This window comes from Lycium ferocissimum, chromosome 8, assembly GCF_029784015.1.
Source record: "Lycium ferocissimum isolate CSIRO_LF1 chromosome 8, AGI_CSIRO_Lferr_CH_V1, whole genome shotgun sequence".
Taxonomy (NCBI): domain Eukaryota; kingdom Viridiplantae; phylum Streptophyta; class Magnoliopsida; order Solanales; family Solanaceae; genus Lycium; species Lycium ferocissimum.
This window is the reverse complement of record NC_081349.1, coordinates 40,025,667-40,052,407: the sequence shown is the minus strand read 5'-3', so window position 1 is coordinate 40,052,407 and position 26,741 is coordinate 40,025,667. Positions and strand designations below refer to the sequence as shown.

The 26,741-nt window shown below is 36.2% G+C and overlaps 1 protein-coding gene across 3 annotated transcripts in view; it reads right to left on the bottom strand.

Annotated features, from left to right (window-relative positions):
- Positions 1 to 268: 268 nt before the first annotated feature.
- LOC132068441 (structural maintenance of chromosomes protein 6B-like) overlaps positions 269 to 26,741 on the bottom strand; it is a 29,115-nt gene continuing 2,642 nt past the window's right edge. Inside the window, exons 3-28 of one of the 3 annotated variants that reach the window (XM_059462024.1) lie at positions 25,227 to 25,360; positions 24,288 to 24,343; positions 24,009 to 24,095; positions 23,464 to 23,784; positions 21,374 to 21,493; positions 20,747 to 20,881; positions 19,493 to 19,569; positions 19,281 to 19,356; positions 19,124 to 19,198; positions 18,067 to 18,171; positions 15,262 to 15,431; positions 14,938 to 15,061; positions 14,424 to 14,536; positions 13,726 to 13,930; positions 10,479 to 10,610; positions 10,227 to 10,341; positions 10,047 to 10,132; positions 9,842 to 9,937; positions 8,827 to 8,963; positions 8,537 to 8,639; positions 5,261 to 5,340; positions 5,082 to 5,160; positions 4,887 to 4,944; positions 2,020 to 2,117; positions 1,281 to 1,375; positions 269 to 547 (exon numbers count right to left, since the gene is read on the bottom strand). In XM_059462024.1, the coding sequence (XP_059318007.1) occupies positions 490 to 547; positions 1,281 to 1,375; positions 2,020 to 2,117; positions 4,887 to 4,944; positions 5,082 to 5,160; positions 5,261 to 5,340; positions 8,537 to 8,639; positions 8,827 to 8,963; positions 9,842 to 9,937; positions 10,047 to 10,132; positions 10,227 to 10,341; positions 10,479 to 10,610; positions 13,726 to 13,930; positions 14,424 to 14,536; positions 14,938 to 15,061; positions 15,262 to 15,431; positions 18,067 to 18,171; positions 19,124 to 19,198; positions 19,281 to 19,356; positions 19,493 to 19,569; positions 20,747 to 20,881; positions 21,374 to 21,493; positions 23,464 to 23,784; positions 24,009 to 24,095; positions 24,288 to 24,343; positions 25,227 to 25,360 (2,935 nt within the window). In that variant the 3' untranslated portion in view covers positions 269 to 489. Of the gene's footprint in view, positions 548 to 1,280; positions 1,376 to 2,019; positions 2,118 to 4,804; positions 4,945 to 5,081; positions 5,161 to 5,260; positions 5,341 to 8,536; positions 8,640 to 8,826; positions 8,964 to 9,841; positions 9,938 to 10,046; positions 10,133 to 10,226; positions 10,342 to 10,478; positions 10,611 to 13,725; positions 13,931 to 14,423; positions 14,537 to 14,937; positions 15,062 to 15,261; positions 15,432 to 18,066; positions 18,172 to 19,123; positions 19,199 to 19,280; positions 19,357 to 19,492; positions 19,570 to 20,746; positions 20,882 to 21,373; positions 21,494 to 23,463; positions 23,785 to 24,008; positions 24,096 to 24,287; positions 24,344 to 25,226; positions 25,361 to 26,741 lie in introns of those variants that run through there. The other 2 variants (XM_059462025.1, XM_059462026.1) reach the window with 2 other exon arrangements.

Sequence of the window (26,741 nt, the reverse complement as noted above, 5' to 3'; positions counted from 1 at the left end):
AGCTATGTTATATTCTCTTATGTCTATGACACAACACTTTTGAGATGATGAAGCATGCCTTATACCTGATTTTGGTAAACTGCGCATGGAACATTAGCATTGACAGGATGCATGATTGATATGTATCATACCAAAAAAATGGCATTTCTATTTAGTATGCAAATGATGATAGTCATTCACAACGCGTGTGTGTGTGTGACTATAAGCTTGGATGTGTTATACTATCATTAAAAAGACAAACTGTACAATAAGAAATTGGAAACAAGACTTAGACATAGAGCACATTAAATTATAAAAGCAAACCACCTTCTAGTTTACATTTCTCTAGAATATCTAATGGCAGTAAGTTACCTATCCAAAATGATTAATTTAACTGTAATGTTTTTTGGAACATGTAAGCCAAAGACCTGTTTTATAACCAAACTCTTCTTCATGCCCACCTGAAAACCCCAAGAGAAATCTCTCACAAAAAGATAAATACAAAAGCAATCAGGAACGAGGAGCCGCCATTTGTTGCTTCTTTACTCTTTCATCCTGCTTCACCATACTGAATACAAAAGAACATTTGACGGATCAACATTGCAACCAATTCAAAGCAAAGAAATTAGAAATTGATATAAATAGCCGTCCACAAAAAGAAAAATACCAAGCAGATGTATAATATACACATAATATGTGTAAATAGTTTTAGCCGATCAGCCAAATGTGCAACTTTCTCTTTAATAAATAGTTGCCATATTATAGTAATTGATAAACTCAATCCAACTTTGTAACAGCCATTGTCCCGCCTTTTTTTTTCTTTTACTTTGTGAACAGGGCGGAATTAGAACAAATGAAAGATTTAAGCTACTAACGACAAAAAAAGAATCTTTTAAAGGGGGTTGATGAGCCTACGGAAAACTAAGCATTTTAATATGCTGGGTGCCAATTTGTCATTACTACAAAAACCGACTTTACCAGACTTAGAAGGTTAAAAAAGGGCAGCCCGGTGCTCTAAGCTCCCGCTATGCGCGGGGTCCGGAGAAGACATAGAAGGTAGAATGAAAAAAATTGAGAGGCATAGACTTATTAGTACGTGTTTTAATAAGTGCACGATCCGTCTGTCTATCAATTTAAAGTAATAGTACAGAATCAGGCTTTCAGATTGATAGACAACTTACTATTCGTGTTTTCAGATTGCCTGATATCATGGGGCGTAACAAATATCCAGTAATTACGTAGCAATATAGAATCAGGCTTTCAGATTGATAGACAACTTAGTAATCGTGTTTCCGGATTACCTGATGTCATGAGGGGTAATAAATATCCACTGTGATCCTTGAGCCAATGCAAAATCCACGACAGCGTCTAGGCTGATTTTTCTGCTTACAGCATCCTGTAAATTATCAGAAAGTAAGAGATTGCAACCAATTGCCTGTTTCTGTAGGATGCGTAGTGCAACTGAACTTGTCCCTATGTAATCCCCACTAGGATAAGGATTTATAATTGCATAACAGATTAGTATATTTCAACAAATTTCTTATTCATATTGAGGAACAGATATATGAGTAAACCAATCTCCCATTGCAACGAGTAAAAAGTGACGTAAAAACAATGATAAAGATTGGCATGATGATGATTGGAAGTATATTTCAGATTCCTTTATTTTCAAGTTGAAATCAAGAATGTATAGAAACTGCCTAAGTTGAGGTCTGTTAGAAGAAGAAACATATTTTCAACGTGTGACGGGCTAAAATCAAACATTTTGCTTAATTGAACATCAAATGTGCTAACAGGGGCTAAACCAGAATAAAGCAACAACAACAACAACATACCCAGGGTAATCCCACAAGTGGGGTCTGGGGAAGGTAGAGTGTACGCGGACCTTACCTCTACCTTGGGGGCTAGGGAATAAAGCAATAACTGCGGACGAAAATTGCAATTTCTCCCAAAAAAAGAAGCAGAAAAAATGACTCTTCCACCAAATGCTATTTCCCAATTAATAGGGAAAGCATCTTTTAAGAAAGTTGAAAAACTCACCATAAAAACATCAAATTCATCCATTGCTCTAAATGGAGCTTCAGTCATCTCATGAAGAGCAAGTGCAAAGCACAAAGTTGAAAAAGAGCGTTCTCCCCCTGATTTTACATAGTTTCACATCAGATCAAATTTACCAGGATACTCAAAGAAGTCATCCACAGTACATATTCCCAGGAGAAAGAATTCATTGTCAAAGATAATCGCCGAAGAGGTACAAATAAAGCATGCAATTAACAAACAAATTAGATATAACTCTTCATGGCCCCTGAAAATGCGAACATCATATTACATTTATATATATAAGCCTCGGGAAATGGGAATTGGAAAAGCACAACCTTCCCCTCCCCCCAACCTTCAGGTGAAAAGAAAAGGGGAAAAGAGAGAAAATTTGAGTCCTGCGAACAATCTGAGACTCAAGACTCATACGCTAAATGCATGCAGAGAGGTTCATACTCCTCACTTGTTTACCTAATAACTCATTAAGGACCCTTCCTTTTTCTAACCAAAAAGCATTAATGATTAATTTCAGGGCCTACATTGAGCCATTACAATCTAATTAGTATTTATCTTTAAATCATTATTAGCACATGGCATCATACAATTCAAGTGGATTAAATTTGCTCTGAACCGGCTCAGCCCAGCCCGCTAAAGGAGGCTGGAACCAGCCATGGCCCATGCTTAAGGGTTCTGAGCAGGCCTGCCTCCTAGAGGGGCTAGAATTGGTTCTCCCTCCCAAAGACCAGCTTGGGATTGGAGCCGAACCCATTTCGGACCAAACCGGTCTAGTATAGCAAAATATAATCTAAACATAAAAAAGTAAAGCTACAACAGTCAGTAATATTTGCCTTCTCAATTTGGTTTTCTCGTTTTTTTTCGATTTTTTATAAAAAAAGAAAATTAAATTTACTAAGCACGTAAAATACAAATTCAACACTTCACTTTATTTGAAATTATAATTTATAGATAAACTTTTCCATAAGTTAATATACGTTTAGCAAGAATTGAACAAATGGACAAATTTATTAGAGATTTTTACCCGAGAAGTCAATTGTTTAAAAGTATTTTCATAAATAAGAGTACTTCTCTTTTATTCCAAAAATGAAAGACTTGTTTACCATTTTAGCATATTCTGAAATCACTTGCGGTTAACCACTAATTAAGGAATTAAGTTACGTCCTAATTAATACATCTCATTTTCTCTTTCATCATCATCTTTCTCGCTTAGAAATTAGTTTACGCATGATTCTAATTAATATGTACATATCCCTTTCTCTTTCATCATTATTTTTTCCACTAATTAAGGAATACATGTTTTCAGTTGGTTATATATATTATACCATGTATATATATCTAATATCCTTAGGGATATCTTTGTTATACCGTGTATGTCTTTTATTATACCATGTATATCTTTATTATACTATAAATATAATTAGATATACACACATAAAATTTGGGACAATTTTATTATTATACCAGATATATCTTTATTATACTGTATATATAGTCAGATATATACTGTATATATTTTTGTTTATATGTATGGTATACAAAATATATATATATATATATATATATATATATATATATATATATATATATAGTTAAAGGCATGAGAAAGGGAAAGGACAGAAAAAGAATGGAGTGGTTGTAAAGATAAAAAAAAATTGACCAAGAAAATAGGAAAAGTTTGCGTGTGGTTGATTTTTATCCAGCTAAAATTTAGGGATGGTTATTTGGAAGCTGATAGATGTGTTAATATTTAATTGACACGGAATGTTAACTAACTAATGCTGCTACTATTGTGCAATTATTTTTAAAATGCTGCCTAATTATGTTTTTTTTTCCCCAATTTATTATCTATTGAAATATCCTTATCTGAGAAATGCTTTCCGAAATACACGATTGGTATTCCCTTTTATTAGTCTAATAATAACAAACTTACATTGGCGAATACTTTCAAACATAATAAATTCAAATAATAAACAAATAATTCATAAAAGATTCCAATATAGAATAAAAAATCCAACATGAACCTAAACAATGATTTGAATTTCAAGTTATAACACAGAACAATCACTTTAAAATCAAATATGACTTTTTTGATAGAGTAAATAATTTATTAAAAGTTTGGGCAAGGAATGCCCGTATACAAGAAGTAAATCAAAATTGATACAATTGGATATACTAAAATTAATATTGAATATACCTAACATTGGAAGTTGATTCTTTTAAGGTTGGATGAAATAGAAAAAGGAAGATAATTTATTTATTGTAAGGAAAAAATTAAGAACAAGACTGGACTACCCCCTGACCAACCGACCTTAGGGCTTAGGGGCCAGGGGATTGGCTAGGTCTCTCCCCATAAAGATTTTAACCTGCGGGGAACTGTCCTCAGAAGTGACTGAACCGTTGACCAAAAGTTAAGTTTTCGTTGAGAATTAGGACATCTCCTTTATCAGGCTTACGTAGGATGTGAACATATAATCATGCAATCACTCATTATATCCTCTATGCGTGCACATTTATTCATATAGTATCCACAGCAATTTCAAGATAGAAAAGATTTTTCCCTTCTGGTACTTGCAGCAACAAACCAGTCCCACATCCCAATTTAATGATCTAAAGTTGATCTTTCTGAAGATGTTTAAGAATACTTCTCTTTCCCACACCACTACTACCAAATGTGATCACAATGCCGACCCAGCTATTTATGGATTACGCCTTAGTTGAGTGATTGTGGTGTGAGTATCTATTTAAATTTGAGGGAGAAAAAGATTTTTACATTCAAATTTCCTGCGCTAGGGCGTCATCCGTTGTTTCTTGCATTCACTTTCTAAGTATTTGTAAAGAATGAGAAAAAAAACCTGAAAGCCCTCGTGTGTCACGAACACTGCTGCTTGATGCATCTTGGGGCATTTTCACCTAAGGAATATTCAGAGAAACAAACAAAAAAAAAAAAATAGATGGGTGGACAAAAATTTAAAGAATCAGTCCACATAATAATAACAATGGTCTACTAGGTTAGGCAAACAGAACCGTGTCATGTTAGTTCAAGTCACCTCTATTGAAAGGGTCTTCTCTTCATAGCTAACTTTGATGTGCCCACTGATTCCTTTCTTTCCCAAATGGCCATTAAATCTAATGCAATATTGGCAATCAAGAAAATTGAGATATGTAGGAACTACCAACTAAGGAACCTACACAATATATATATATATGTAAATGATAGAGATCATACTGCCATGTTAATTGGCGCTTCAAAAGAGTAGCATTTCTCTGGAATTTGCTCCACCGTAGCTCAAGGGCTTTATGGCATGCCTGACAATATATTAGGAAGAATTCTATTACATAATGTTTACAAAACGAATAGGCAAGATACAAGATGGATTACATTAGAACTAAGCAAAAGGGTAAAAGAATTTCAAATGAAAGTGAGTACCAACTTGGACGAAGCAATAAGAAATCCAAAAAGTATAAGGAATAAAAGACTGACTTAACTCCCATATGTCATGAATATTGGCTGAACTGCAACAATTATAACGCATAGCTTAAGGAGGCATTGCCTCACTAACTCAGCTATGAGCCAGAAACTTGAGTAACATTGGAGGTCAAGATTCGTGACTTTAAGATGACTAGCTTTTCTAGGTATGCCAATTTAACTCAGAACATGTACAGAAGCTGAGAAATTAGATTTGCCATTTGCTGTGTGCAGATGATACAATCATCTTTTGTGAACCTTCAGAGAACAAATAAGCTACATAAGAGTAATACTTCAGCTTTTTGAGGCTACATCTGCGTCGAAAGTAAATTGGGGGAAAAGTAACGTGTTCCCCATCAAGGAGGTGGGAAATATACAAGTTCTGGCAGAAATAATAGGATGCAAGGTGAATAATCTTCCAACAGTTTACTGGGCATGCCACTAGGAAACAAACACAAAGAGAAGTGATATGGGATGGCATAATAGAGAAAACAGAGAAGAAATTGGCAAAGTCGAAGGCTCAATATCTTTCTCTAAGAGGCAGAGTCATTCTTATCAATGCAGTGCTTGACTCACTTCCAACCTATGTGATGTCTTTATTTCCTCTACCTTCTAAAGTGCTGAAGAAATTGAACAAGCTTAGAAGAGATTTTCTGTGGCATGGTTGTAAGGAAAACAACGGATACAATTTGGTAGAATGGGAGAAAGTTTTGAAAAGCAGAGATAGACGAGGTTTGGGAATCAGAAATCTAAGAAAGCAGAACAACAGCCTCCTAATGAAGTGGTTGTGGAGATACAATGAACAAGGACAAGCCCTATGGAAGGAGGTGATCAAAAGCAAATATGGGGAATTAAATCCATGGTGCAGTAATGTTAGTTCAAACCCTTATGGGGCAGGAGTCTGGAGAACAATTAGAAATTTGTGGCCAAGTCTGGAAAGCAATTTGAACATAAAAGTGGGAGATGGGACGAAGACAAAGTTTTTGGGAGATAGCTGGAACGACCAGAGGCCTTTAAAGGACTCATTTCCTGATTTGTATAGGATATGCAATAATCCAGAGGGCACTGTCAATGAATGTTAGTCAGATCAGGGATGGAATCTTTCGTTTAGAAGATTGCTGAATGATTGGGAAGTGGATAGGGTAGCCAATTTGTTACATAGCCTGGAGGAGTTCAAAGGCACCACCTTAGAGCCAGATAATTTGAGGTGGATGCATAGCAAGGATGGGGTATTCTCTGTCAACAAGGCCTACATGTTAACTAATATGCAACCAACCAGAAACCAGCTAATATTGTGGAGAAATGTGTGGAAAAACATAGCACCAACTAAGGTAAAATGCTTCACATGGTTGGTGGTCAGAAGGGCCTGTTTGACACAAGAAGTTTTGAAGAAAAAAGGGCAGATCATTGTTTCAAGATGTCAATTATGGGGGGAAACTGAAGAGAGCAACAATCATCTTTTTTTGCATTGCAGTTTCACATCACAACTATGGTTACTATTCTTGAGTCTTACACATACAATATGGACCATGCCTGAGCAGACTGCAGATTTGTTAGAAGAGGAGGAAGCAAGAGTCAGAAGAAATGGTGGAGAATAATTCCACTCTGCATTTGGTGGACAGTGTGGAAGGAAAGGAATAGCAGAAGCTTTGAAGATAGGTCCAATTCCATCCACTTAGTTAAATGGAATTGTATTGTATCTTTTTACTCTTGGTGTAAAGAGAAAGATGTAGAGGAAATAGAACTTGTAGATTTCTTAGGCTCTCTGTAAGTATTTTCTTTCTTGTTACTGCCTTTTGTTCTTTTGATGGTGGCCAGCATATCCTAAATGCTGAAGAATACAACATTACCAGTTTGAGAAGCTGAGAAACTAGATGTACAATTCTGACTAATCAATCTTAAACAATCACTTAGTAGGTAATCAATTACTAAGTATTTGGAGATAGCTGCTCGTAATCTATATATAACACGAACAAGTATCTGTTTTACTCTTTAGAGGTAACTCTAGTATAAACGCAAAAAAACATTCAAAAAGATGAGTACAGTCCAAACTTCAGTAAGAATTGAAACTTGACCTATATGATAAAATCAAAACAGCCTATAGGGTCCTTTGGTTGGAGGGATCAGGAAAAATAATCCCATTACAAATTTGGTGTTATTTGTCCTTCATTCCAGTATAACTTGTACATCAATTTAGGTATCATCTCATACTTGATACAACAGGGCATAGAAAATTCTTATTTTATCAAATCAATGAGAAGTTTCTTCTATTTTGACATGATAAGAAAATAGACCTTGGACTAACTCAACTCAAAAGCTAGCTCTTGTGATGAAGATTGTCCAGTACCATATACAAGACAACCGCCCGTTCCCCCAACTACTGTGGAAAATTCTAACACCCCCGTATGCCCAAGGTTAGACGTCTGAAGCATGGACAACATAACATTGGCCCAACATTTGACAAACCAAGAACAGCTATGAGTCTAGCTCTGTCACTATGGTAAGAAAATGGGCCTTGTGCCTAACTCAACCCCATGCCATAGCTCTTGAGGTGAGGATTACCAAAGACCAAATAATGAGACAACATCTTATTCCCTCAACCATTTTGGAAAACTCTAACACTGTCCGGTTCTATAAGAAGTTCCTCCTTATATCATCTCCGATTCTGATAGAATACTGAAGGATTTATAGCAAATTGCCTTCTTCTGAGGAAGATCAGACAAATTTGGTAAGATTTATTGCCCCCTAACATCTCTCTGTACCCCTCTTCAGTGAAAGATATGTGGTACCACAAAGCCTATACCAAAAATGCAAAGTGGCTTTCAAGGAAAGCTTTCCTAACTAGGATAAAGTTTCTATGAGGAACAAGTCATTCATATCAATGGGAAGAACATATCTTTATTTACAGAACAAAATTTAACATCTAAGCACTGTAGGATGATGACAAAGCAGAAACAGATCAGTTCTCACATATCATGCAACTAGAGAGGACTTGAGCCTCTGTAACCACAAGAAAACCATAAGGAGGTAACTTACACCTAATTTCTCACGAAATGCTTTGTAGGTTTGCTGCTTTCTTAAAATCTTGCGTTCTATTTTGTTGTACAACATGCGGAGATCCTCAATGGACTCTGGATGTCTGCATGGAAGTTTCAAAAATGAGTTTGAATAGGTAAACTGTTAAGAATGGATCTTGGGCCTAACTCAACCCAAAAGCTAGTTTATGAGGGGAGGATTGCCCAAGTCCATATAAGGATACCACCCATCCCATTTTCATGGGATGTGGAACTCTTCAACATAAACAATCAAACATAGTCAAATCTTACCTCCGACTTTCTTGCTGAAGTCTTTGACTTAGCCTAGTTAGTTGGGCACTTAGTTGCTCCGGAGTGCTTCCATCCCAGCCTCCTACAGTCTCAATTTCACTTTCAGGACAGATGATTGAAGCTTTTTTGTAGCTCTCCTGCAGCCAGGGATACAGTTAAAGCAAGGTAATTGTAAGATTCTTTCTCTGACATGAAATGAAAACTAGAGTAGAGAGAGAAAGAAGCATGCATGCACTAATAAGTTAGACCATGGAGAGGGGGAACAACGCAGTGAGCAATTAATCATACTAATAAAATTTGTGGTCATAGTTTTCATATTGTTAGTACATAGATCAACCAGTAACTGAACTATAGCTCTAATAATCATTCTCTAAATACAGCAACTTGCCAAAAGTATACTTTCCGTTAATTCCACAGCTATCTTAATTAGAATATATCCATTTAGCCATTTCATGAAACTCACAATATCAGACAAATAATGTTTGGAAAAAAATACCAAGTACTTGTAGTTCTATGTGCAATAAAACTGTACTCTCAAGAAATTCTTAAAATAAGAGGAGAAATTAGAGATGATGTTTCTTTCCATTGCATGAATAGGTTCCTTATTGAAGTTTACAATTTATTGGGAGCTAATAATATTCCTTTTCCTAATAATAACAAGATTTTAGTTTAGTAAAAGAATCAAAAGTATAGGCCCAACAACAAAATTAAGTGATGTAACGTTGAACACATCACAAACTCACAAATAAAAATGCATTTACAATAAGAAAAAGAACTAGGAAAGCCAAAAGTCTCAATCAGTATACAAAAAAATATTCTAATTAATTAAGACCCTTTGTGTTTAAGCACTTCATCAAGCTTTTTGGGCTATTATTTAACAAGTTGAATCAGTAGCAAAGCAGATAATGCAGTATTATAAATAATTTTCATTTTGGTAGGTAGTACAATAAATAATATCTAAATCAATCCGAGTCAGTGCTCATAAAATTATATGAATATAAGCAATTATTCATACCCTACGGTTGTGTTCAAGTTCCTGATACTCTTCTTCTGCTCCTTTGAGTTGGGAAAGAACTTTCGTACTCATTACATCTTCATAGTGATTCTTCTTCTGAAATAAGAGTTTAAATCGTAACACATGCCATGAATTTCAATGAACATCACAACGCGGTAAAAAATAACTATGAAGTGTCAATTAACAGAAGAAAGTGGGACTGAACCAATTCTGCATCTTTTAGATCTTTATCAATCATCATAAGCTCACGTTCTGCTTCCTCCAAGGCACCAATTTCCACTTTTGCTGATTCTACAGTTCCAGAATGGAATGGAATTTATGAAAATGGCATATATAGCAGGAAATATACTATTCGAACCTGACAAAGAAGCAAAATATGGCATACCACACAACGTTTCAAAGGATATTTTGACATCATTAGCTTTGCTATCTGCTTCTTTCAACCTCACTTGAAGCTTTTCCAACGAATTCTCTCTTTCATGCATCTCATCACGGATATTCTGTACATGGTTTTCAAGAAAATAAAACTATGGTGGAATGCCTTCTAAAAGATCAAGAAAACATTGAATTTGAAACTGAAGCCCCGGAAACAGAAGTGAAATTTTTTCGGAGGGGGTGGATGAAAAGAGTAACAAACCGATAGCTCTATATGAAGCTCATCTACTGTTGATACAGCGGTGGAGCTAGATTCTGCAACACATGACTTCTTAAAATCTTGCAAGCGAAACTCCTTGGACCTCAAAACTCGCTCTGCATCAAGGCGCCTCTTCTACAGGAGCAGAGGAACTAATGGTTATATCAATAGTTATTCATTTCATTCAAAACTTAAAAAACCCCACTCACATATATCGGGGTCCGAATTACTCTCTTATCAGAGCTCGTTAAAGGAAAGTTTGTAATAGGAAGTTATTCAGGAGCCATAAGGATCAAATTCCAAAAGAATATGGATGACAGTCACTATAACTACCAAGAACACTCCTTTGTCTTGACCATACAAATCATGATCCAGAAAGAATGATGCACCCAATTAGATGAGAGTAGCACCAACTTCTCTGCAGTACAAGTACATCATATTTTTTTATTTTTTTGTTTTGTTTCTTTTCTCTTTAGAAGGTTTGGCATTGCTTCACTATCAAAGAGGCAGCAAACCTCTGTGAGAAGAAAAAAATAACAGCAAGTCAAAGTTTCTTCTTGTACCTTAAAAGAAGGTTGTATGATTCTTCAGGAAAGAACCATCCGTAAAAAAGCATATTAAAAGCTTAGCAATGGATTCTCTATGTCCTCCAGTTCACATTCCCAAATTTTTCATCGAATATGGATGTGTGAAATTTATACCATTTCTTTGTTTCTAGGCAATGAAATCACATTTTCCCAGATATATCTGGACACACAGATGTTTTCCAATAACCAGATGAAGAGGAATTGTCCAGACAATCTAAAATATAAATAAAGCATGCAAAACGAAAAAGTAATGAAATCAAAGAGAGAAGTTAAAAGGCTGGGTAAGACAAAGAAGAAAACATGGAATACTCTCCCTTCAGCAGTATGCTGGACCATTTGGAAGGAAAGAAATGCAAGGATTTTTTAAAGCAAATCAGAATCTGTAGATAGTATACAGATGTTTATCCCAAGTGTTTTTTTGGTGTAACATGGAAATTGCAAATGATATAGAGGCCATGATAGATTTTTTTTGGACTCATTACACAATATGTAATGGGGCTACCCCTAGAAAATTCCTCACAGCACCTTCTGGTTGCTGGACATCCAATACAATACCTTTTAACATGACAACATACCCAGTGAATTCCCACATGGTGGGTTCTGGTAAAGGCCAATACAATACCTTTTAACTAAAAAAAAAAAAAAAAGAGTAGTTAATCCTACTTGGTCCATATGTTAATTTAATTTATCATTTTCTGAATGTTAGCTCTTTTGTCAGCAAAATGATCAGTCACATGAAACTATTCTGGTGATCGGGCAACCACAAGCACTCTTTCTGCAGAATAATCTGAAGAGGGTAGATCTCAATTTGAGGATGACATGAATCTTCCATGACCCACAAGCCACGAAAAGAGAGGAACCTAGTTAATCTTCAGTTTAATAAAAAAAAAATGCTAAAATTGGTAGTACGATATATTCTGCACAATCTTTGGCAGCAAGTTGAACAAATCCACCTACATTTGGATACTAAATAAAACACTGGTAGTTCCATCAAATAACAAGAAATGCTTAGGTTACATATTTACGTGGCAAAAGAAAAAGAAATTTCTTTCAAATGCCAACAAAATGAATAAGGTACAGAATTTGGTTTTAGTTCTTTTACACACTCTAGATTGTGAAAATGGTAACATCATGCTAATCGAAACAGTAAATAATTAGGTATTAGGCATCTAACTAGGACATTTATGGGCCTCCTGAATTCTCTTTTTCCCTAAAAAAAGGGGGGGATAAGAAGATGCTCAATTTTCTACATGCAATTGTACAGGATGTAGATGCTGAAACTACAAACTCAAAAAACAGGTAATCGGGAATAAGGATTACTCTTAACTGCAAAACATCTACCTTAGGACTTAGGGCCAAAACAAAAGATACACGTCATGGAAATCTTGGCATATGTTGAATTGCTTCAGCCAATAAGGCCCAACATATATATACCATTATTGTCCATCACTAAACAAAACACAAAATTTTCCCCTTGTTTGAAAAAAAAAAAAAAGAGTAGTAACTGAACTAAACAATAAACAAGAGGCATAGTAGCAGAAATAAAAGATGCCCAGCATATATATCAGTGAGTAAACTTGAATGCATAGCCACTTCAGTTGTGCTCGTCACAACAACAACAACAACAAGAAGCCCAGTATAATCCCACCATGTGGGGTCTGGGGAGGGTAGAGTGTACGCAGACCTAACCCCCACCTTGAAAGGTAGGGCGGCTGTTTCCGAAAGACCCTCGGCTCAAGATAGGAAAAGAGAGGAGAACAAGAGGAAAACATGGTCAACCTGGGAACATGGTCAACCTGTGGAAAGCACCCTTCCACATGCTTTCTTAATATTGGACAAATTTCTCCTTTTATTTTCTTCCTGTTCTTTGCCATAACGTCCATTATAGGCCTGCTGAAAACCTCGCCTTTGGCTCCACACTGAACATGCCGGCCATGAAGGGACATCACAATTATCCTTTCTGATAGTACAAGCTTTATATGATCCTCATTATATTTTGGCTGTCCTGTAGCTCTTTGTGAGCAGATCTGTGTACTTTTTTATGGTAAGTTTTGGACATCCTCCCCCTTAATCCCCACCCCCAAAGTCAGGGGGCAGCCGCAAGCAATCTACGTTTGTGATCTCATATATTTAAGACTTGAGTAAATAATTAAGGGAGGTAGTAGAGAATCAAGATCTTTGAAGGATCCCATTTAAATTTGCAAGGGCCAGTCAATAATTTTATGTTCATAGTTTTGGGCTTAATGGCTATGCACTACTTTTTCTTGCTCAAGTCTTCAACTTTCCGGACAGAGCAAACAGTCCGTGAGGCTTGATGCTCTTTCACAAATTTATAGGATGGAACAGCAGAAGTATGATGCAATTGATAGATGGACTAATCATTATCTGGAAATGGTGTCGAGCAATTGTGTGTATCGAGTATTCATACACAATAAGGTAATCAAATATACATGACAACCAGATAGCAAAGAGTAACAGCTGAGATGATGTCCCTTCACGAAAGTGAGATGAAGAAAGAAAGAAAGAAAGAAAGAAAGACGGAAGAAAGGAAAACCACTTGTACTTCTGATAAGTAAACCAAAGTGAAACTTGCAACAGCCTTAGAAAGGGAGTAAAAACTATTACTCTGGTGGAAGCTGCACTTAACTAAAGATAACAAATACCTTAGCCCTTTGCAGATTCTCATGGAGTCCTTGAAGCTCTTCATCCATACTCCTTTTCATACCCCTGATTTCCCGAGCTTTCCTCTGCGCCTCAAATGCTTCGCTTTCTAGAGCTTTAATATTATTTTCATATGAACCAGAAAGACGCCCACCTCTCATATTCTTCATTGGTGGAAGAATAGTTTGGACAGAACCCCGAGAAAACCTAGGAAGTTTTGGGATTGTTAATCATGTCAGTGCAAAATGTACTGTTCTATCTAAGCCAATACTAAAATAAGAAATGCAAGAGCTAATTACATTAATTAAGGGCTCATAAATACAACAAATTGTAAGTTTTAAGCAATCCTGAATTAGAACCATGGTTATAGTGGAGGATGTTCTCTTGTAATAAACAAACTATTGCCAGACTTGTTTTCGTTGGCATTGATACTATAAAATTTGGACAGGTTTAGAGCATCAGGCTAGCTATCCTAAACCACACAAAATAAGCTGATGGAGAGCAATATATAGAACTAATTATATCGAGAATAAATCAAAAACTTTGGCCACCAAGTACTAGATGAATCTATACGCGAACCAGGTGCAACTTAGCCAATACTTTGACCTGACTCATACGGAAAGTTACTCACGGGGTTACAAGAAAACAACTTAGTATGGAGAAAGAATTAAGCGGCATATGAGAGACCACATAATCTTACATTTTGTACCCATCAGAAGTGTAAACCTCCTTCAAATTTGAAATCCTTTGCTCAAAAGCAACTGCTTTTCCAGCATCATAGTCTTTAACGAGCACTTGCCTCTCAGCATTACCCTAATAAGACACAGGAAATATCAAGGCATAATCAGCTCAACTAACCTAAATAATAGCACAATACGGATGTACAGTGATTAAAAATCAACACAAGAGACTGTAAAACTGTCTGGAGTTCATGGCAACGAATAAGAAGACCAATCAAAACTAACAACTTAGAGAAACCACAGAAGTGAGAAGAATAAAAGAAACAAGGAATTACGAACATGACCGCAAGGGATAAGTCGAGCTACCATAATCATAATCGATATGACAATGAGTGTTTACTGCAAATTCGCCATCATATGCCTATGCATAAAAACTAATTAAGTTCGAATTCAAAACTGCTTATAATGATCAATATAAGAAGCTACAGAACTAAAGAACAGCTAAACTTTGGTAACTATCAGGAAAAAAATTACCCACAGAAATCGCAACTTTACCACATCAATCAAGACATTTAGTACTGTAGGATTGTCAGAACGTAGAACAGAAATTGCTGTTGGATGATGAGTCTGGGGAAGCATGTGATCGGGAATATTCAACCTACACCAATAAATATAAGCAAAAGCTTGATAAATAAATAGTCCACTTGTCAGAAATAAAACAGAGAAGTATGTATCTCCACAGAAGTGACTGATATACATCATCCATCAACTATGTTCAAATACATAAATCATCCCTATCAAATATCAATACACACACGCACACATACTAATGTCGAACATATAGAGAAAAATTATTACCTTGGTCTAGAGAACTCGTAAATGATAATCTGTAAGTTATTATAGTTCGCTTCCCTTGCACATGCTCTTAATATAAGGGAATCTTTATGATCTGTTACGATAAAAGCGTTTAGCACCCTGCCAATGGCACCTTCAATAGCAGTACCCCACTTGTCACCATCAACCAAGGTCTGCAACAACATGTTGATACATGTTTAGCATGAGCTCTCAAAAGTTAAACAACAAGGGAAGCTAAATGTATTAATTGTACATGCAAATTAGGGTATCTGATAAAAGCAAACAAAAAAAATGATCTATTTTCTTGCTTTCAATCTTTTCGTAGGATGGTTGTACTTAGTTTGACACTAAGATGAAAATTTAAAGAACTGACAATGGCACTAAATACATAGATGGTCAATTTAGTACTTATTTGGAGTATAATGTGATCATCCACCAAGCAAGTTGTCCTTACACTAGAAAAAAGATGGGAGTGCCTGAAAGGAAAAATAGACATCTCTTGGAAGTTGCTAAATGCTTATGTTCACCGTAAATCCCCCAAAAACCTTACTAGAGGATGCAATTCTAGCAGCTCCTTATCTTATCAATAGAATGTCTCTCAAAGCACTCAACTTTATGAGTCCTTTAGAGGTCTTACGGGGGGAAATGTTTATATTGTTCCTCCAAAAGGTGTTTGAGTGTGCTTATTATGTTGATACTAGGGATACAGGGAAATTGGATCTGAGAGCCCTTAGATGTGCGTTCATCGGGTATCCACCACAAAAAGTTATCAGTACTACCATCCACCATCAAGAAAGTTTTTGTTAGTATGGAAGTAACCTTACTTTAGTGCAACCCAATCACCCTGTCAGGACTCTGGGAGAGAGATGAAAAGGAAGAGGCGCCCCTAGTTTTGGAATTCTTGATGACCTTGCTCCCGGGAAGAGTACCGTTAGAAAAAGTATTCAGGGGAAGACTGTAGGTTCAAAGGGAGAACAGGGAACTAGCAGATATCTGGATAAACTTGATTTGATGGGATAGACAAGGAGAAACAAGACGGAAAAAAGCCATCATGCATCCAACTCCATGCCAAGAACCCTTCTATTGTGGTGAGTATCTTTAATATTTTATCCCACTAATGATCTAGATACACCTATTGCTCAAAGGAAAGGGGTCAGATCTTGTACCAAAGTCCAAATATCCTATTTCTAACTTTGTGTCCAATAATTCCTTGTCCCCTTTTTGTTCAGCCTTTGCCTTGTCCGTTTTTTTTTTTTTTTCCTATTTCACAAGATTAGAGGAAAGCTTTCAAAGATACCCAAGTGGAAAAAAGCTTTGGTCAAGAAGTGAAGGTTCTAGCAGAAAATAAGACTTGGGAATTAGTTACTCATCCACTGGACAAGAAATTGGGCAACTGCAAGTGGATGTTCACTGTGAAACATAAATCAGCGGTTTGATTGAGAGGTTCAAAGCCAGATTAGTAGCTAAGGGATTCAGTCAAACATATGAAGCGGACAACCGGCAGCATTTGCTCCTATGCAAAAACAAACACAACCAAAATCTTGTTACCCTGTGCAGTCAACCTTGACTTAGAATAGCAGTTGTTTGATCTCAAAAATGCATTCCAGCAAGAAAACTTGAAAGAAGAAGTGTCTATGAAGACTCCACCTGAAATTGATGATAAGAAAACTCAAGGAAAGCTGTGTAGGGCTGTAGGCAAAGCCATGATCTTTTTTGGTTATGAACAAAGCAATGCAGATCATACTCTCTCTATAAGACATCACAAGGTAATCACTCTTTTTATATGTTGATGACATAGTGATAACAAGAGATGACAAAAAAGAGATCGCTCGACAGAAGAAGCTTGTTGCTCAGGAGTTTGATACCATGGATCTAGCAAAGCTACACAATATTTCTTGGGAATCGAAGTAGCCAGATCACGAAAAGGAATCTTCATCTATGAGACTATGAGAGGAAATATATTTTAAATCTCTCGAAGGAAGCTGGTAGGTTGGGATGCAAACCAGCAGGCGCCAATTGAGAGCAACCATAAGTTGCAAGCAGGGATTGAAGAGTAAATTGATAAATAGTTGTATCAAGCATACAGAGGCCTTGAGTTTGAATCTCACTGCCACATATTATCAAAAAGAATTTCCACATGTTTGGTCCATAAAAAAATCAAGCGCGCACGAGAGGGGAGCGTGTTGAAGACATAATTAAGTAATTAAGAGTGTGCTATCTATAATAGCTTAACCTTTTAGACGAGATGATCACACACCTCAACAATTAGCTTGTAAGCTCAGCAAAGAAAAGTTGGCCACCTTTTCCTGCCCTGCAGGATAACTGATCAGTTATGGAAGATCTTCATTAATGTCAGAGGCATAGCTTGGACAATGCCTTTTAAGATTACTGAAGCTCTCTTTAGTTGGGAAGTAGCTGGAGCAGGAGCAGATGACAGAAACAGATGGAGGATGGTCCCTGCTTGCGTTTGGTGGACAATTTGGAAAGAAGGAACTCTAGATGCTTTGAAAAAAACAACACTATGCAGATGATCAAACTTAACTGTATTAAGCTTTTTTGTTTTTGGTGCAACCAGATCTACCCAGAGGATGCTATATCTATCCTAGACACGTTAGGTTCTTGTTTAGAAATGTAGACTGGTTTTGCTATCTTTTGCTCACTTGTAAACATGGTTTCAGTACAACCCATGTACTGTCTTGTGTTTAATACATACAAATGTTACCTTCTCAAAACAAAAAAAACTCAGCAAAGAAAAGCAAGACAAGATATACTTCACTAATGTACAATGAGTTTTTCTCTATCACATACCACATGAGCACCTATTGGACCAATCGGCGCCCTGTTGAACTTTCTATGTTGTCTTTCAATCACCTCCAGGAGGCCCATCACTCTACCTCCTCCAAAGGCCGTAACCTGAGAAAAAGAAAATTAGTGCAAATAAGTCCGTCAATTAGCTTGAGTAAATTCTAATACAGATTCTTATGCTACAGAGACAGAACACAAACCAGATGGAATAGTCAACTTCTTATGTAAATGTTAATACACAAATAAACCAGAAAAAATCCACACAAGGCTGACAGAACAACTCAAAATCTGCATGATAGTTCTGGCAAGCATCATGCCAAGCTTCCATCATCTGTCTATTAACATCAACTGAACAACACTAGGACTATTTGTAAACATTTTTTAAGGGAATAATCAAGCAATTCATTCCCCAAAGGGAAAGGACTTTCACCAGTTTCTTGAGTGAGAAGGGGATGTTGGTGAAAAAAGGAAGTTGAGTTCAGTTAGAATACAATGTTAGAAGGAAGAATTCAATAGGAATCCCAATATCCGTTTTCTTAAATTTCTTCTTTCTTGTCTTGACAAGAAACATAGCTTATCCCTATAGTACATTAGAGCAAGCAGAGGTAAATCCGCACCAGAAAAGGTATTAGAAAATCCAGAATAAAAGATCAAGTTACTCTTCGTATTCACTCAACAAAAAAAAAAACAAAGGATGACTTCAGAAAATGGCATTATATGTAACAGATATATGATGTCTCATGTTTAAAAAATCTCTTAGTAATCATGCCTCCATCTTTGAGCTCTTGATAACCAAAATACAATTCTAACGGATGATCTTCGAAACAATTGTTGAAAGTGGTAAATAAGACGGTGGTTCATCTAGGTCAATGGAAAATCATATGGTAGTGCCATGATTCAAACCCATCTAACCATAAAATTTGGAAGACCACCAAATTATCAATTGTTAGGGTTTGGCAAAGTTAAGAACTTTGCAAGTGAATTTCCTCGATTCAAGCAAGCTAGGAAGAATAAAGAAGCTCTAAGAATAACACTAGTCGACATAATAGAGATAAGATACCTTGTTGGTTTGATGAAGTTGAAGCTCGCGAATGCGAGAGCGACTGTCACGATCCTTCTTGTCATTCTCTTCAATCTAAAAGAACCAAATCAGGAAAGCTTTCCGCATACTCTGTCATGCTCGTTGAACAGTGGAAAATCAATTAAAATCTTCATACCTCATGAACAATATTGCTTATCTGATCCTTCACCTGATTAATTTTCTCTATTAAGTTCTGTTGTTCATTCCTCAACCTGCCATATTAAAGCTTCAAAACTACAGCTGGATCAAGAGAATAATTTCTTTAAAAAAATACAGAAAGAGACATTACTCGTAAAGGAGTCAAGCAATAACAAAATCAAATGTTTCTATAACACAATATTCTATGACCTCTGAAATACAATATTAGCATCGTCAACCTCAGCTTGGAACTCCTTCAGTTTCACCTCCATATCAAGTTCTTCAGCCTACAGTAAATTGGAAGATCGAAGCAAGTAAAACATTTTCACAAGATAAATATAGAACCCCACATTTAGTCAGCTGAATAATTTAATTCAGCAAAACACACATTTTTCCTAGATGACTACTTTTTATCTTATCAGTTTTCACCCAATTGAACCTCAACATTACAGTAACCAAAGGTGGAGCCAGGATTTCAAGTTTATAGGTTCTGAACTTGCCACCAACTCATAGCTTGTTTTAGTTACTCGGTTCGCAATTAAATATTTAAACATACTTAATGAATTTCAAAAATCAAGCAAAAGCTATTAGGTTCGTCCGAACACGACTAATATTGTACCTCCGCCCCTGACAGAAACAGCTTTTATCTAGATCAGAGGCACAGACATTATTGAAACCCCACCTTATTCACCGTGGCTGTTAACACACTGGAGTATCATTTTTTAAGCAAAAGGCTATGTTACATAGAAAACGAGAAGATCTATTGAGGTCAAAATCATTTCAACATCTTTGCACAACTTTCAGCCCTTACACGAGAAATGCCTACAATTTATAGCTCCTGCATTAACCCCATCCATGGAACGCGACTTTGCAAGGTGATCACAAAGGAGTTTATGTCATCAGAGCTACCTACCCTCAAAGTCAAGATATAGCATCAGAAAGCCTCACCATCCCTTCCCTCTGAGATACTAGAGTGAAAAGTTCCATATTGTACAGTCGAGTTACTACTGTTAGCTTAAATACCGGAATGCTACTGTCAAATTAGGAACCAAATCACATCATGGAAGGCTGGAAGGAATAACAACAACATACCCAGTATAATCCCACCATGTGGGGTCTGGGGAGGGTAGAGTGTAGGCAGACCTTACCCCTACCTTTTGACGGGCAGGGAGGTTGTTTCCAATAGACCCCCCGGCTCAAAGAGAGATGTAAAAAGCATTAGTAATAATAAACAGTGATAATAAGCCGAAATAGCAGAAATATAATAGGACGGCATAGTAAAAGAAACAATCAGAAAGCTGGAAGGAATATCTTAACAAAATAAAGGAATAGGTCGGAATGGGCTTACTATCATTATTTTGTAAGAAGCATACTTTCATTCTAGGGTTGCAATATCAGGGTGTACTGAGAACTAATTATATGGAGTACCAATTCACAGAGGTAAAGGAAACCTGTGTAGAGGACCTGTGTATTTCTAATATTCTGCTCATCCATATCACATATTTGTTGTTCAAACATCTTGACCCGTTTTGCCATCTTTTGGATGTAATTAAATCTACGACCCCGCTCCTCTTCCAGCTCAAGTTTTTCCTTTGTAGCCTAACAAATGAAATGCACATAGATTAGAAAAGTTTCCGCAATAAAGATAAAAGGTAGAGAAAGAGCATTTGAATGCATACAGCGTTCAGTCATTTTCAGCAGGAGATACAGCTGAAGGAGCAAAACTTGGCAAGTATTGTACGTTTATTTTTGTAGTAATAGTAATAGATCACCACTGAAGATGATCAAAATATACATGCTGATAACGTGATTTCCTAACTCCGAAGAAGTAAGGAGACAAAGGAAATGAGAAAAGCCCTTTCTATAAAAATGGGTCTAGAAGGAGTGACAGGGACGATTTATATAGCTAACCCCAACTAGCCTGGAATTAAGGCATGGTTGTTGTTGCTGTTGTATAAGAACAACAGTAGCAGAACTGGGCATCAACTACAACTCAAAGCTAGGACGACAATGAAGCCATCATCTCATCATCATACATATCAAATAACACCATCCAAATCAGAAACAAAATATACGAAATTGCACACATACCAAAGTAAGACTCTGCTTCAACTCTTCTGTCTTCCTCCTGACTTCTGATGTCTTTTCCATCATATGAGCAATTTGAGCCTTCTTCTTGGATAACTGATCATTCAGTTCCTCCATCTTCCTCTGAAAACCAAAAAAAGTTTGCTTAGTGTGTTATATATTTCTAGGAATAAGACATCACATCAGGCAATGTGAGGTGACAACTGAAATATGCAAGAAGAGAGAAAGAAAAGGATAGGCGATAGAGCCACAAACCAAAGTTTCACCACAGAATACACAAGGACAAATTGTCAATGTCCTCTTCTAGTTTTGACTAACATTATCATGAACCTAACTACACGCCTAAAACATGTATGACTTTGGTACAGAAAGAGACAAACACAACAACTACGCGTCAATCGCAAGCAAGTTGGGGTTGGTACAGAAAGAGTATAGCGACAATATTATACATATCCCCTACTTCCTTCAAGAGAGATGAATCTTCAGAGAGAGAAAATGTATCCCCTAGTTCCTTCAAGCTATATAGATCTTTCATCTTTGAAAGAAAAGAGACGGGGAAAAAAGGAGAAACTGCTGAATCAGACTACAAAAAGTCACAGATACTCTGTACAGGGATATGACAGCATGGCCAACTCTTTCTTTAGATAAAAAAAATGCAATGTGGAAAAATGAAGGATGATTACGGTCTTCAGTATTTGCAAATACCGTTAGACCATCAGTATTTGCAAATGCTGAACTTCTATATTTGGAATATTAAAATGTTCATTTGAGGAGTATTTCAGGTGAAATAATGGCTTCACTCATAAATCATCAACTAATTTTTCAAGTGAAGTTCATGCCCAAACACTACAACCTCCAGAAACTTTCTTTTAATTTCAAATAACACTCCTTTCAACTTCAATAAAATATTGTCCAAACACCTACTTCAAATTCTCATTTCTTTAAAGATGAGTGTGAAATTCTCTTATGATCAATGGAAGCTCTGAGGGTTTCTTCCAATCTCAGAGAGGCCTGAGGCAAGGGGATACTATGTCACCCTTTCTATTCATCTTAACCATGGAGGGGCTTAATCGCATGATCAGGAAAGCAAATGCAAATGGATGTATGAAAGGTTTTTGTGCACATACAAAGAGAGAAAATGCTATGGGAGTTACACATCTATTGTATGCAGATGATGCTCTATTTTTTTGAGAGGCAGAGGTGACACGGATCAGGCATTTAAGAGCAATCCTAACTATATTTGAAGGCATCTCTTGATTACATGTAAACTGGCATAAGAGCTTTCTTTAAATGGCTGGGAGCGGTCATTGCGCTACTTGCCATTGATTTTTGAGTAGGAGAGACCAGGGGAACAAAAGAAAGTTGCTTGAAAATACAATTTTCCTTCAAAGGAGGAGGTTACAAGCGAAGATAGAGTGGGCCATCTTTCTTTATCCCAATATCCAATATTACTTTTCACAGACAGACTACACCTTACTATACACAAGGAAGGTGAAGAACAGTTCTGCAGGAAGCAAGAAACAAAAGTTTGATGATAGCAAAAAGATTAATTGGCAAGTTCTTTAAGTTCATATTTGAGCTTAGGATATGTTGTTGGTTGAAGAAAATCTTACCTCCACTGTCTATTAACTGATGTTTATTCTCATTTGATAATATAATAAGAGCAATAACATTCTACTAATTAAGTTCCATTTTATGTGACACTTTTTACTTAATAATCCGTTGCAAGGAGAATGACACGTTTCTATATTTGGAAACAATTTAACTGTGAACTTCCCATTTTACACATAATGAGAAGCGTTTATACACACATGTCATGGCATGTTTAAGATCACAAGTTTCAAAAGTATTTTTTCTTCCTTGAACTCTGTGGCGAGTAAAATTACGTCACATAAATTTGAAGGGAGGGAGCACTTTTAAGTTTTAACTATCTCCCAAAAGGCAGCAGCGCAACCGCTTCTGACAAATGCAGGATTGCCATACTAATAAACATTACATCAAGGTAACGAAGAAGTTGCCATTAGCATATGTGGAAGAAAAGAAAACTTCTAACTCTTAGCATAACTTTCTCTGGGGAAAACCAGAGCACTTACAAGATGTTGATCAATTCGAGATTGACAGGTGGGAATCCGTCCTTTCAGCTCCTCGATCCGTTTATTTTTATCTTGTAGCTGCTTATCTACACTGTAGACCCATGCCCATGCCAATTTCTTCTTTAACAAGTCCACCTGATTAGAAATCTCCTCTATATGCTCCATGTTTCTAATCTTTCCTTGCAACTCATCAAGTTCTTTCACTATAGGATTTATCGATTTCTCCAATTCAGCAACTAGTTCATTTGCGTTTTTCAATTGAATCTCAATACCAATCAGAAGATCTTCCACTTGCTGAAGTAGTGTTGCCTTGAAAAAGAACTGCAAAGGATGATGATAGTGACAGATTAATCACTAAATGTCACTAAACAATTGTCGTTGATAAACTAAAAACATGAAACAGTAAAAGATATAAAGTTCATCGAACAAAGCTGGCCAAACTCTAAACTCAAAATGAAATATGAATAAAGCAGAAAAAGGGCTACCAAGTGGAAGATCAAATAACACAACCATTACCTAATAAAGTTAGCAATTAAGCACCTCACCTTGAACTTGTCTTTGGCATTTCCTGAATGTAAGAACTCCCTGCTCTTGTCTTGACTCATTATTACACATGGATTTTCCACATCTATCTGCAAAATCAAAAATGAACAACATCTAGAAACCTTGTTGTGGAAATGGCATAAAGAAGAAGCCAATGATGCCCTCCACTTGCTCATATTCGTGCTTTTCAAGGAAGAAAAATTCTACCAGTCTCGTTAAAGTAAAGCTCAAGCTTCATCAATAAAATTAAGAACAATTTCTCTGTCTAAGCAGGCACTCACATTGAAATGTACTATAAGCTCTTGGAGTTCCTCTCTTTTGGCAGCCACCTTTTTACCTGTTAAGTGTCAATTAGAAGAACGTAAAAAAGATAGGTAAAAACTAGAAGATCCAGCAGGAAATCTATAAGCTCCTACCCCATAAGCCAAGAGATAACAAGGAAGGTGACTTAGTTTAGTTGAGCTCTTGTATCCACAAGCATAAATTGACGCTTGATGAACTTTTCTTTTACTTTTGTTTTTTGGCATTTGAATGTTTAATGAATCATCAATTGTGACATAAGAGCAATGATTTAGAATGTAAACTGGAAACTGAATACACGGCGCATAAATGTTGCACAGCCTGATCTCCAACTTGGTCATTAAATTTCAGAAGACTATGATTATACTCCTAAAGTTGGGAACTTAAAGGAGAAACAGACAGACAGAAAAAGTACTATATTGTAAATTAATCAGGCTACACAACCGATATCAACCCAAGTTACTCCAAAATCTAATTGAGCATAGCTAACACGAGATCCCAACAAAGATTTCCATACCAAGGTGCTTTAAGAAGACCCTAACAAAACGCCAAATCTAATTCAGAAAGAAAAAGAAAAGGAAGAAACAAAGGTTCAGCTGAACTTTGGACATGAAGAATTATGGATGAAGCGTTGCTTTACCAGGAAAATTTTGAAAGCAGTAATTAACTACTAATTACATCAGTTCTGTAGAAAGCAAGGAATTTCTCAATAGAACATCTTAAGAAAACAAAAAAAAAAAGCAAGCAACACAAAAAATAGCATATTAGTTAACAAATATCTTCAGTAAAAATCAAGATATAATCATATATCACGAAAGTTTAGATTGCTGTCCTTTACTCCTTTTACGTATTCGAGATATGTCACAAATGCTTGCATAATCTATCAACTAGAAAGTGCTACTGAAATCAATATAGGAAACCTTGGTAATTCTTTAGTACGATAGAACTAGTAGACTCTGAAATCCTGCGCTCTATCATTATGAGGTCACCATAAGTTTCAGCCTTGAAAGCATCCTCTCCTCGGTTTTTCATTTCCACGTGAACAAGGGCATGGCTGTGAATAGATACAAATTAGCAGCACCTTATAAGCAAATTAGTAGAAATTCAAACACAGATATCAAATTAGATTGTCTTGCTAAAAGGAAAGGTGATTAATGAGATGGATACCAGATTGAACAGTGTATTTTAATGAAGTAATTAGTTTCATTAATGGCATCACGAAGATGCATACAGAACAAAACACATAGAGTGCAAAAAAAGAGGTTGACAGCTCCATTACAACGGGCCTACGCTAAGGATAGGAAGCTGACAAGGTCCAAAAACATAAAGGAGGTATTAGTATTTGTTTGGTTAAGCCAACTAAATAAACACAAAAAACACCTAGCCTTAGAGGAGCAGTTTGGAGTTGATATTCCATCAAAGTATCTGCAGTTTCTTCCCAAATACACCAAAAAACAAGCTGGTATAATCTTCAGGAAATTCCTGACGGATTTACCGACTTTCGAACAACTCCAACACTCATAAGGTTCTTTGATGTTTTGGGTCATGATCCAGTAGAGTCCAAAAATTGAGAGGAATATTCCAGATATCTGTAGCAACTGGGAAAACAGAACAGTATTTCCTTCTTCAAAATAAGAGAAACTATTGGTTATATATTTAAAAAATATGCATCCATTTTTTTGTTTTCAAATTTTTATACATTATGAAAAGAAGAGAAACGTTATTGTGTCTGCTCATCCAATTTCTTTCTTTTTTGTTTTTTTGAAAAACATTAAGGAAAGAAGAGAAGTGTTTGTCTTTCATGCCTAAATAACATGGGTATACACTGAAGATGTTAATCCATATTTAAGTTTCTTTTTAGACATGAATCACATCAGACAAGCATTTCCTATAAAGCTTTTCCTTCATCAGTTCTAACAGAATTTTCTTTGTCAAGAGTTCAAACAGAACTTCAAAAAAGAAACTAGAAGGTAAACCCAAAAGCTTCTTTAACCACTATTACGAGCTTCAGCTAAATATACATATCAGAATTATTATATGATCTGCAATGTTGAGAGCAACTCTTTTATGAGGGTCAACTAACTACTAACCCTTAAATCATGACAGCAAGGAAGTCACCAAGTGTCACCGTTATTCATGGACACATTTGATCACAAAAGTTCGGGGCTCAACTAGATTTTTGAGTTTTGGACATCCGCTAATAGATTAATGCATAATGCTCCGTGTTGCCAACAACTCAGCAATCAACTTGTTGCACCAGAATCGAGCATAAAGATATAAAGCCAATTCTGCAAATTCGCTTCCTAACTGGATTAATCTTGGCTTGCATATTATAAAACTTAAAAGCAGTTCGTCATGCAGTTGACTTCAAAGGTAACCTAAGAAAAGAACATATCGTTCAATTGATGAAACCATCGCATCATCTTTGAATTCAT